General features: G+C 34.3%; 2 protein-coding genes across 2 annotated transcripts; one reads left to right on the top strand and one right to left on the bottom strand.

Moving 5' to 3' along the window:
• The first annotated feature begins 280 nt into the window (after positions 1-280).
• LOC114299305 (putative glycosyltransferase At3g07620) lies at positions 281-3,833 on the top strand. The gene is made up of 4 exons (XM_028244019.2): positions 281-686; positions 1,560-1,780; positions 1,903-2,251; positions 2,979-3,833. The coding sequence occupies exons 1-4, from the start codon at positions 390-392 to the stop codon at positions 3,639-3,641; spliced, it is 1,530 nt and encodes a 509-aa protein (XP_028099820.2). The 5' UTR covers positions 281-389; the 3' UTR covers positions 3,642-3,833.
• A 3,386-nt stretch (positions 3,834-7,219) lies between these two features.
• On the bottom strand, positions 7,220-9,247 carry LOC145798247 (uncharacterized). Its single transcript, XM_082885755.1, has 3 exons — positions 8,903-9,247; positions 8,361-8,592; positions 7,220-7,410 (listed from the first exon to the last, which is right to left on the bottom strand). The coding sequence occupies exons 1-3, from the start codon at positions 9,245-9,247 to the stop codon at positions 7,220-7,222; spliced, it is 768 nt and encodes a 255-aa protein (XP_082741881.1).
• Positions 9,248-11,708: the final 2,461 nt, after the last annotated feature.

Genomic DNA, 11,708 nt, shown 5'->3' on the forward strand with positions numbered 1-11,708 from the left:
GGGTATTTCGTAAAAGACGAATTTTTTATTTTTTTTTTTATTTTTTTTTTTATTTTCATTTTTATTTTTATTTTTATTTTTATTTTTGACCCCAAACGGTTTTGTGAAACAGTAATTCAAACAAGTTTTATAACAACTTGAATTTGAGAGCAAGACTTGATTTTTAAAGAACTTTCGCATGATAATGATACACATACACACACTACTATTTTTCTATCCATGTCAAGAATAGTAGTGATATGCGGCAAAGAATAACTTGCATTGAAGTAATGCATCAAATCACATACCCCACTCACCAACTCAACTCTCTTTACATATGATCACCTTATCTAAAGGGTTATTGATTGTTACTTGGGTATAGTCTTGGAAGAGAAAAGATTAGTTTCAAGATGTGGCTTCCAAAGAAGCCCCTTTGGGCTCCATCTTTGTCCTACTCAATCACTGTTTCAGTACTCCTACTTGTCACCCCTTTGCTTGTCTTCTCACTAGTTGGTTGTACACTTGGTCCTCAGAGATCTTGGTTTTCATTCCACTCTCCTTGGCCTTGGAGATTTGGTTTTTTCAGTTCTTATTCTCTGCCTGTGAATGAAGAACTAGACAGGCCTCCTAATTTGGAAGGTTCCTTCTTATTGAATAGTTCATTAGCGCACACACTGCTGGCTGAAGAAACAGCTCTTCAATCTCTAGTAAGTAATTCAATATGTATGCTATCATCATGGTTTAAAATATCAGCAAACCATATGTATCGGGTTTTTTGATTTTTCAATATATTGAGAGAAATGAAAATTGCATACGTAATAGTTGTTTCTGATACATATATGTTCAAACTATTTGTTAACATATAATATACTATACATCACACTATAGTGCATTTGTAGCTGTAAAGAGAGCGTAGCTGTAAAGAGAGCTCACCCACTACCACACACCTTCAACCTTCAGCTTTAATAGAAGCTTTTCTATTGTTTTAATGTATTGTCGTATGCTTTCGGTGCTCCATTGTCCCATTGTCTCCTTCTCCTCTCTATAAAGAGAGAGAGCTCATTCTCTTGTAAATATACAAATACAATAACAGATAGTGAATATACCAATCTTTCATTCCAGTCTCTCTTTTCTCTCTCTCTCTCCTTACCAATCTTTCACTATTCATAACTGATACTGTTGATTAATTGCTATGAAGTTAAAATATATATATATATATATATATTAGTAGTTAATGATTTGAAAATTTACTCAATATTTTCGACATAGCTACTTTTTTATGGATTCAAATGAATTTACCACTGCATTATCTAATTTCCACTATGCTCTGATATATCAGTGAGGATGAAAATCACATACATATCACCTGATTCTCGATATGTATCCGTTCATAACTAATTTTTTGGCCCAAAAATTGACAATCAATAAGGCCAAATTCTACTATAATTTTTTTTTTCTTTTGATAATTTAAAAAATTCACATCCGCATCACCTGAATCCCAATACGTATTTCATCACAATGTTGCATGCCAATTGCCTACCACTGCTAATGTATACATCGTTCTTTCTTTCTGATAATAGAAAGAAGAACAATCATCTACAACAAGCCCTGCCAGTGCCAAAAGCTTTCCTGGACAAATCAAGAGATACACAAGGCTACAGAGGCAAGAAGCAGCTCTAGCCAAAGCCCGATCCTCCATTAGAGAGGCCGCATCCCAAAACAACAGCATGAAATCGAACCACACCGATCCAGACTGCGTTCCTCAAGGCCCCATCTACCGTAACGCCAATGCATTTCACCGGTACAAAATTCAATCCAAAACTTAATTCCACAATCTTCTTGTATAAGTTCTTTATTTTTTTTTATAACTTGGACCAACTAATTTTTGTACACGTTGTTATCTCTGTTACAAAAATCGTGTAGGAGCTATCTGGAGATGGAGAAATTGTTCAAGATATATGTGTATGAAGAAGGGGAGCCACCAATGTTCCACAATGGTCCGTGCCGGAGTATATATTCGACCGAGGGACGGTTCATCATGGAAATGGAGAAGGGGAATTTTTACAGGACCAAGGACCCTGACCAGGCTCTTGTGTTCTTCCTTCCGTTTAGTGTGGTGATGATGGTCCAGTACCTCTATGTACCTGGTGCGCTTGAGTACCATGCCATAGGCCGAGCAGTCGTAGACTACATAGACATTGTAGCTCGGAGACATCCCTTCTGGAATCGCAGCCTCGGCGCAGATCACTTCATGCTCTCTTGCCATGACTGGGTAAGTCGTTAATTTTTTCTTTTACTCTCTTTTTTTCTGTTTCCCTAGAAAATATTTTGAGCAAATTATGCTAATAGTTCCTATGGTTATGGCCTTGATTTCTGTAATTTTATTTACCTTGATTTGGATATTAAATTTATAATTTTGTTTTAATTTGGCTTAATTCATGACACTTGTTAGCATTTTTTATATAAAAAAAAAAATGTACACATGATCTGCATGTATCATACTGTTAAGAGTAAAATTATAAATTTTCTTAACTGAATGAGTATACATCAATGACTTTTTTTTCTCAAAAATGGTAACCAAATTTATTAATTGGACCAAATAACACAACATCCAAAATTAAGGATCAAATTCAAATTAATTAAAAATATAGAAACCAAAATGATAATAAAAAAATATAAAAATTATCGGGGTAATTTGTCCAATTTTTTTTTAATAAAAATTAATTTTCCATGTTTATTAGTGGTTGTGGCGGTTGTAGGCGGAAGGGGATGATGGAGGTGGTGGTAATTATAGTATGATGACAGTTGTAAAATTTTTAGAAAGTGACAAGAAAAAAAAAAAAAGTTTGACTCAAATTAATTTACTTTGGGTTAAACTAATTTTTTATTATATCAAACGCCATATGCAACACAAAACATTCAAACAAACAGAGCATTAATCTTTATTTTCTGAACCTTGAATCAATAATGTTGACTAAAATGTCTTGCATGTATCACAGGGGCCACACACAACATCTTACGTACCACACCTATACAACAACTCTATCAGAGTTCTCTGCAATGCCAACACTTCCGAAGGATTCAATCCGTCCAAAGACGTTCCCCTTCCAGAAATCCATCTCCGAACAGGCGAAATCACGGGTCTCCTAGGCGGCCCCTCTCCTTCCCACCGCCCAATCCTAGCCTTCTTCGCAGGCCGCCTCCATGGCCACATTCGACACCTCCTCTTAAATCACTGGAAAGAAAAAGACCATGACATCCAAGTCTACAACAACCTTCCAGACGGAGTCTCCTACGAATCAATGTTGAAAAATAGTCGATTTTGCCTATGTCCTAGCGGGTACGAGGTTGCCAGTCCACGTGTCGTGGAGGCAATCTACGCGGAGTGTGTTCCTGTCTTAATTTCGGATGGTTATGTACCGCCATTCAGCGATGTTTTAAATTGGAAAGCGTTTTCAATTAGCGTGGCGGTTAAGGATATACCAAATATTAAGAAAATACTTATGGGTATTTCTCAGAATCAGTATTTGAGATTGCATAGGAGAGTGAAACAAGTGCAGAAGCATTTTGTGATCAATGGACCTCCTAAGAGGTTTGACATTTTTCACATGGTTATTCACTCTGTTTGGCTCCGGAGGTTGAATGTTCACATCCAGGATTGAGATTATTCACTCTGTTTGGCTTGGTGTTTTTTGAATTTATTCTGTACATGTGCAGTTAGGTCCAGGATAAAAAATTCATGGGTTTAGAGTAAAGTTTTGAACACTTGGTAGTGATCTAATAATAACGATGGGTTTTGGTTTTCTAATCATTTCACCTCACATTATTGACTGTTTGTTTGTGTAACAAGTGTTGAGGATTATCTCTAACTCTCTTCACCCTCTAAAACCTTCTTTTTAGAATATTTTAGAAGTTTTCACATGAATTTAGAGTACTCCAGAAAGATTTAGAAGATTTTGGAAGGATGTAGAGAAATTCAAAAAATTCTAGAATATCCTGGAAGGTTCCGGAACATTAAAGAAGTTTGGAGAAAACTAGAGAAATCTAGAAAGTTCCGAAAGGTTCTAAAATATTTTAAAGAAGAATAGAAAGCTCTAATATGTATTAGAGTAATTTAGATTTTTCTAGAGTGTAAGAAAAGTATGAGTGTATTCTAAAAAGTTCTTTAACTAGTATAAATATGAGATGTGTGCATGTACTAAGCAATTAGACAATTGGACAATTGGACAATTAGGTGAAAGAAGAGTGAGTCCAAAGTGAGTGGTCAAGCACTATCTAGTGTAAGGCGTCTCAAGGTCTTGTGTGAGGAAGACAGTGCTTGAATGTATGTGTGAGTGAATAAGTGAAGTGCATTAGTATGTGATTGTGTAAAGGTGTTTTGTATAGTAGAGTGTTATCAATAAAGGTTGTATTTCTAGGTCTACTAGTGTGCCAAACTCAACAATAAGCCCTCTCCAAAAATGCTAAAAAGCAAATCAATTTTTTTTTTTTTTTCTTTCTGTACTCTGCCATTCCTTTGATCAATTTGGTTAAATTCCAGGTTTCTTCAACTTCTGATTTTTAAGTACTTCATGCAATTCATCCATTTTGTTGAAGGCATAGGTGGGATTGAACTATAGCAGATTGATCCCACTCTTCTACGCATGCAGATGTCAGGTCCATGTACCATACCCAACCAAGGCATGGGTGGGTTGTTTTGGAAATTAGTTTTTTTTTAAAAAATTTTTAATTTTTCACAAAAAAATTGCAAAAAATAAAAAGAACATTTAATTTTTTATTATGATCTTTTAACTGCTTGATTAAAATTTACTATTTTCAAAACAACCCTAAATCAATAAGTCAAGATTCTTTCTCTTGGGCTATACACTTTCATTGTAATTTGGATTTTGTTTGTCCCTAGTACTTCGATTTGGGCCCGTAAGCCCACCACTGGCTCGTCTTTAATAATCAGATTTTTTTTTTTTTGGGTATAAATTATTCATCCAAAACAAAAACAACAAATTAATTCAATAATTATAATTGCATGATTTCATTCTATTTGTTTTGAAATAAAATAAAAAATGGACTGATCAGAGCCTAAATGTTACATATTTAGTCTGTTAAAATATATTTTTTTAGTCCATTAATTTATATTATTTTATAATTTTACATAATTTTTTGTATTTGTACATATTTTAATATGTATATATAAATTAGTGTAAATAATATATTTTAGATATTTTATATATTAAATTATATTTGTTATAAAATAAAGAAAGAAAGAGAGGAGAAAGATAGAAAAAAAAATATGAAAAGAAAGAGAAAAAGTGGCGGTCACACCACCCACACTCCTCAATCACTCAAATTATGTATATATATATATATAATAAAATATTATATTATTCCATTATATTATATTTTGTTTTGTTTTTGAAGGTTATAAAAGAAAAAGTAGAGAAGAAAAGGAAAGGTGGGAGAGTGTAATTTGTATATATTAGAGTGTGATAGTTATATAGGTGTTATGAACTAATATTATTATTTTAGGGTGGAGATGAAATTCTGATCAAGTAATAAGGATGAGTTGTATTTAGAGTTGGTTTGGGGTGTATTAAATAAATATATTTTTTGTCTTTTTAGATTAAAAAGTTGAGGAAAAAAATATGAATGTTTGGATTAATTTTTTAATTTTTTATGAAAATGTGTATAATATAATATTATTACACATGATAAAATGATTCTTTTATCCTTAACAACTGACACACCAACAGAACCACGTGTCACCGTTGTTGGGATTCGTGGCTGTACACCTTGGACTTGCTTAACACTGTGAAACGTAGTATGAGAATAATTTTAAAAAATTTATTCATTTGGTAAACACTGTGCAACGGTCTGATTTGCCTCGTGGTTCTAATTTTTTTTTTATTCCTTATTTTTTATGTTTATTCTTTTCCTTTTACTATTAATTTTTTTTCTCTTATAGTCATTTTTTTTTTTATTCTTTTCCTTTTAACATTTTTATTTTTATTATTTTCCTTTTTTGAAAGAATTTATTTTTTTAATTTTTTCGTTTTACTATTATTATTTGTTTTCACAAGTATGAAAACAAATATTTTTTCCTTTTTGAAAGATTTTTATTATTTTTATATTTATTTTTTTTTGTTTTCATTGTTTTCCTTTTAACAATTTTTTTTTTTTTATTTTAGTATTGTCCTTTTAACGTTATTTTTTTTATTCTTTTCCTTTTAACATTATTAATTTTTTTATTCTTTTCATTTTTTTATTCAATTATTTTTTTATCCATTCTTTTCGTTTTAAGTTTTGTTTTTTTTCTTTTTCTTTTTTAATCAATATTTTTTTTTTATCCTTTTCCTTTTTTTTTTCTTTTCCTTTTAACATTTTCATATTATTTTTTATTCTTTTCGTTTTAACATTATTAATTTTGGTTTATTGTTTTACTTTTTTTTATCATTTTTTTGTATTCTTTTCCTTTTTTGTGGAATTTTTTCTTTTTTGATTGTTTTTCTTTTTGAATTAATTATTAAATTTTTTATTCAAGCAGAGGTTGCAATTATTCCATTATTGTCCAAAAATTGGAAACGAGTGGAACAGGTCTGCTCTGTATTTTTGGGAATTCATATCATAACATGTGAATAAAAAAAAAAGATAAACCACGTACATACCCAGTCATGCAAATTTCTTTTTTTCTTTCTTTTTATGTTTTGTTTTTTTTCTAACCAATGGATAGAAATAATTTTTTGGCATAGCCGGGTTGAGAACAAATTATTATAAAAAGATATTGCAAAAACTTTCCCCATGTTTATATATGTTAATTAGTGGACATACTTCCTTTAAAAATACACTTTAAAAAAAATGTCTACGCTCTGAAAGACATGAAACTATTAAAACCAAACGTGTTTACAAATATGAATCTTAGTTACAGATATTAACAACCTTTAACCAATATTCTTGTATTTCCAATTCGCCCCAACCGGTTCACTTGTCGTACGAGTGCGTTCGTAATGTTCACTCTTACAACGGCCATCGCAGGGTTCGAGTCCCCTTCCTCCATCACATCAGCAACCCGTGTGTATTCGTCGTGGTCGGGCATTTTGGAGGCCACGTAATCGTCACTGTCTGGGATAGTCATCGTGACCTCATCAAGTTCGCTATGTCGGCGTTTGAAGTTATGTAACGCCATCGACGCACATACAAACGTAACTTGATTAGAAAAACTTAACTTCTGCATATTCCGCAATACCCCTCACCTAGACTTCCAGGCACCGAATGTCCGCTCAATACAACTACGCAGTGACGAATGTGCCTTGTTGAACATTTCGAACTGATTCTGCAGTGTTCGATTTCGATAGGCATTTTGGTGATACCAATACCCCTTGTAGGGGGTTAGGTACTCTGTCTTGTTGCTGTAACCGCTATCCACCAAATAGTATTTTCCTGCAAAATTTGTTTCATTTCATTTTCAATTTGACAACATTCTGTACCACTGAAATTATTCTTCAATTAACTTGTCTTGGTTCGTAATTTTTTTTTTCTTTTAATAACAACGGTTTTGTTGAATAATTTCATAAATTAATTTTTTCCCAATTTGGTTTTCAATTACTCCTTCTCCCAATTCCTTTTGTTCTAAAAAATTATATTCCCAATTACAGCATTGTTTGTGAATTGTAATAATTAAATTTTTTTATGACAATTAGATTTTCATTAATAAAAATTGTTCTTATCCCAATTTTGTTTTCAATTACTATTTATCACTTAAATTATGTTTCAATTAACTTGTCTCAGTTTTTGGTTCGTCTAATAATTATTTATTCTTGTTAAGACCTTTTGTTTGCAATTACTCTTCTTCGCAATTACTTTTGTTGTGCAAAATTATATTTCCAATTACTGCATTTTCAGTGAATTCTAAGAATTAATTCTTGCACAATTTATAAGAATTACATTGTTGTCAATTATTTCGTTAGTTATTTTTTCTTTTTCCATTTTTGTTTTCAATTACTATTTCATTGTGAAGTTCTTTTGTTGTGAAAAATTATATTTCCAATTACAAAATTATTTTTCTAATTACTTTCTAATTGATTAACAGCATTTCTATTTGGAGTACTTTTTAAATTAATTTAAATACTAAATTATAACATTTCATTTTCATTTTCACATTATTATTTTGCAAAACTTTTCATTTTCATTTGTTTCATTTTTTTTAAGTTGTTTGCAAAAATTTTGATCAATGGGAAATAAACTACATTAGACAACTGATTTTGTTGACAAAATAAAAAAATTAAATAAAGACAATAATTTTCACAATTTTGTTGCCAAGAAAATACATTATTGAAAATATTTATATTTATAGTTTCTACGTATTCATATTGCTGTTTAATATTTTTTACCTGGTGCGGGGTGCGAAAAGCGATGTTTCTCTTCAGTAGTCACGTAGTGCAAAACCCGGCTGTCGTGCATGCTCCCGTCCCAATCGGCAGAGACAAATGTGAAGCACAAATTAAAGTCGCATACGGTAATTATATTCTGTGTCGGCATGCCTTTCTGGCCATAGTATGATGTGGCGTACTCCTTCGAGACACGAGCCATCACGTGCGTCCCGTCCAATGCACTGATGCAGTCCTACGCAACGCACCAATTTTTTACAAATTAACATAACTTAATCATGGTTTTTTTCTAAGCTTTAAAAAAGTTTTCACATTTATGGAAATTGTCACCTTGAATGGCCGGTACCGCTGCTGCGACCGTAAATGTGAATGGCCCCCTTGTTGTACTTATTCGGGCGTAAGACTCCTACTATGAACCGATGTAAACGGTATCATAACTTGCATTACCTCATGAAAATTGCGTGACAATGTCTCCTTTCAGTGTTGGAACTATTCTTGCAAATGTTTCCAAGATAGACCTGCAACGCACAAATAAAAATGGCTACCTTCTCTTCCAGCAAAACGCCATGCTCCCGCTGCGGCAACGTCAATCCAAAACTGTGAAGCGCATCGCATAACAACAAGAACACTGGTTGTGACATACTGACATTATCTTCAAACCGGCGTTGGTGGTCGTTAAACAACTCAAACATCCATAAACGTCCTGAAAGTATTGATGTATTTCGAGGGACTTTGTGATAATGGTTGTAATAATATCTTGCCGCACTGTTATAAGCTTCTACCAAGTTGTGATCAGTTTCGACCACCATTTCCCTCGCAATTTCATCAATAGCTTCCCGGACGGGAATGGAAAGTGCAATGCGATGACTCAGACCTGCGTCGTTCGCCATATGGAAATGTAAGAACGAAAACTGTGAAAAACTTGAAAAACTTCCAAGGAAATAAACGAGTTCTAGGTACAAGAAAAGAAAGGGACAGACAGAAAACCACACTGTGAACTAACAAGGAAAAAAATAGACAAGAGGGGAATAATATAATGGCCAAGGTTGTAGGGGCCATTTTGTGTCATGTGCGTAGGTTTTTGTGATGTAAGGTGTGTGGGTGATTTTCTGACCACACTGCCTGCCTAGTAATCAGCTGGAGAGCACTGGCAGAATAGATGGCTTCAACTAACCTGTAACAGAAAGAAAAGGATCCGGCGGTGGCTCTTCCACCCGAGGGCACTCCGACGATCAAGTCAGTATATCTCTCAAAGATATTCAAGTGCTAAACTCACTACTCAAAGCATAAAATTGCGTACCTTAACAGGGGTGCCTCTCTTTTATAGTTAACTCAATCCCAGTCCCACTAGAAGCCTGACTTCTATGGACTCCTATTCAGTGCTTACTTTGGATTTCACAAGAGATAAAGATAAACTCCCTAAGAGTTTTATCCTTATCTTAGCTAAGTCTCCTCTTCATTCTAAAACTTCTTATCCCTTATATGTTTATCTCGGATTCCGATATCTTCGGAGATAACCTCGGCCTTGCCGAGATAATCTCGGCGTCACAACCATGACACGTGGCACCTCGGCTGACACGTCGGCGTCACCTTGCCACGTGTTGGTATTCAGAAAATACATCCCCACAACTGTCCCCTAGGTTCTATTACCTCGGCATTCTGAGGTGATGGAACCTATATTTGTATTTTCTTCCAGTAAATCGGTTTAAAGTTTGATAGCCGAGATCATCTATTTATGGCCGACATGCTTTCCCTAAAAAATCAATATTTTTAAGGAACTTCTTACGCGCATGAGCTGTCATACACTTCAATTCAACCGTTTTAGACATATGTTTCCCTCTTATTGGTTCGTACATGTGACGCGCTTGTTAGCCACCTCTTTTCTCACGTGCGCCGTCTGACGTCCTCGTTCTTCTAGGCGTATTGATTAGTTTTGCCACCGTTTCTGTTTAATCAAAAACTTTTTCCCTTTTTTCCGTCTCTTCACTTTTTCATTCGAATCTCCTACTCTCTCTCTAGCTTTCAAAATCCTCCATTGCTCAAGCTTCCAAAGCTCTGCAACCTTCTCCCTTCACCCCTTCGGGCAAGATTTTCACTGGTCTTCTGCTCTTGCAATCGTCATAGGACATCAGCAAATCCTTTTCCGGCTTCCCTTTCTCTGGTAAGCTACTGTTCCTTTCGTTTTTATTCCTTGATGTTTCTTCTTTTTTGCTGTTGCCATTTTTGTACTATTTCAAGCTTTTTTGATTCATAAATCATATATCTGAATGCATTCATCTATGATTTTGCCTTTGCCCATATTTTGAACACACGCACTGTTTCACCACGTCTTTACACTTTTGCCACTGTTCTTGGCCATATACTCTTGTATTCTTCATGTTCTTGATAGCCCATCTCAATTCTTGTTTTTGAAACTTCATTTTTTCTGTTTTTTGCATCTTTTCCAAATTCTTGCTTTCAATCCGTGTTTCCATAGATTTAGGTCTGGGATTTGTATGTAGTACTCATAACTTAGGAAAAAACCTGCACCTTCCTTATTGTTTGCCGAGGTCCCAATAACCTTTTAAAAACATCTTCTGAGACTTACCTTCTAAGATTAAGCCGATATCATGGGTATGTGGAAACATAGGGTAAACACCCCTTCCAAACTAGAATACTTTAGACAGGAGTTTGAGATCCCAGCCGACGTCCATTTGAGGTTGGCTGGGGATGATAACTTCATCATGCCTACTGCCGACTCCATGCCTTTCCCCGTAGTCGCCTTTATAGAATGTGGACTTCGGCTTCCACTAAACATTCTGTTTCATGAAGTTCTCCATTATTATAAGTTGAACCCTATGCAACTGGCAATCAATTCCTATCGAGTGATCTTTGGTATCATAGCCCTAGCTAAACAAGAAAACGCTAGGATCACCCTTGCCGACATCCAATATTGCTATACCATGTGTGGCCTTAACTTGAAAGAAAAATGCTACATTTATTACCTTAAGCCGAGGTCCACAGAATTCAAGATTGTAGCCGACCTCCCAGACTCCAACAAAGGGGCTGGAGATGATTATTTCATTACCTCGGGGAATTGGGAGTTTGCCCCAGATGAAGACCTTCATCTCTTCCCTCTCCTACGATCAGTCATTATAAAGGGTAATGGTAAGAGTCCTACATTCATACTTGTTTTACTTTTAAAGTCTTGTATGCTTTATCTGCTTCCTAATGTCTACTTTGTCTTTACTTTTGCAATTCTTTCTCAACCGCCAAAAAACTTTCGCCAATCCTTTGTTCCCAGCAAGGATTTAAAGAATTTACTGGACCTGCCAGTTCAAAAGCGAAAGGCACCCCTGCTTCTCAACTTCA

This window comes from Camellia sinensis, chromosome 8, assembly GCF_055761805.1.
Source record: "Camellia sinensis isolate YWXY chromosome 8, ASM5576180v1, whole genome shotgun sequence".
NCBI classification, from domain to species: Eukaryota; Viridiplantae; Streptophyta; class Magnoliopsida; order Ericales; family Theaceae; genus Camellia; species Camellia sinensis.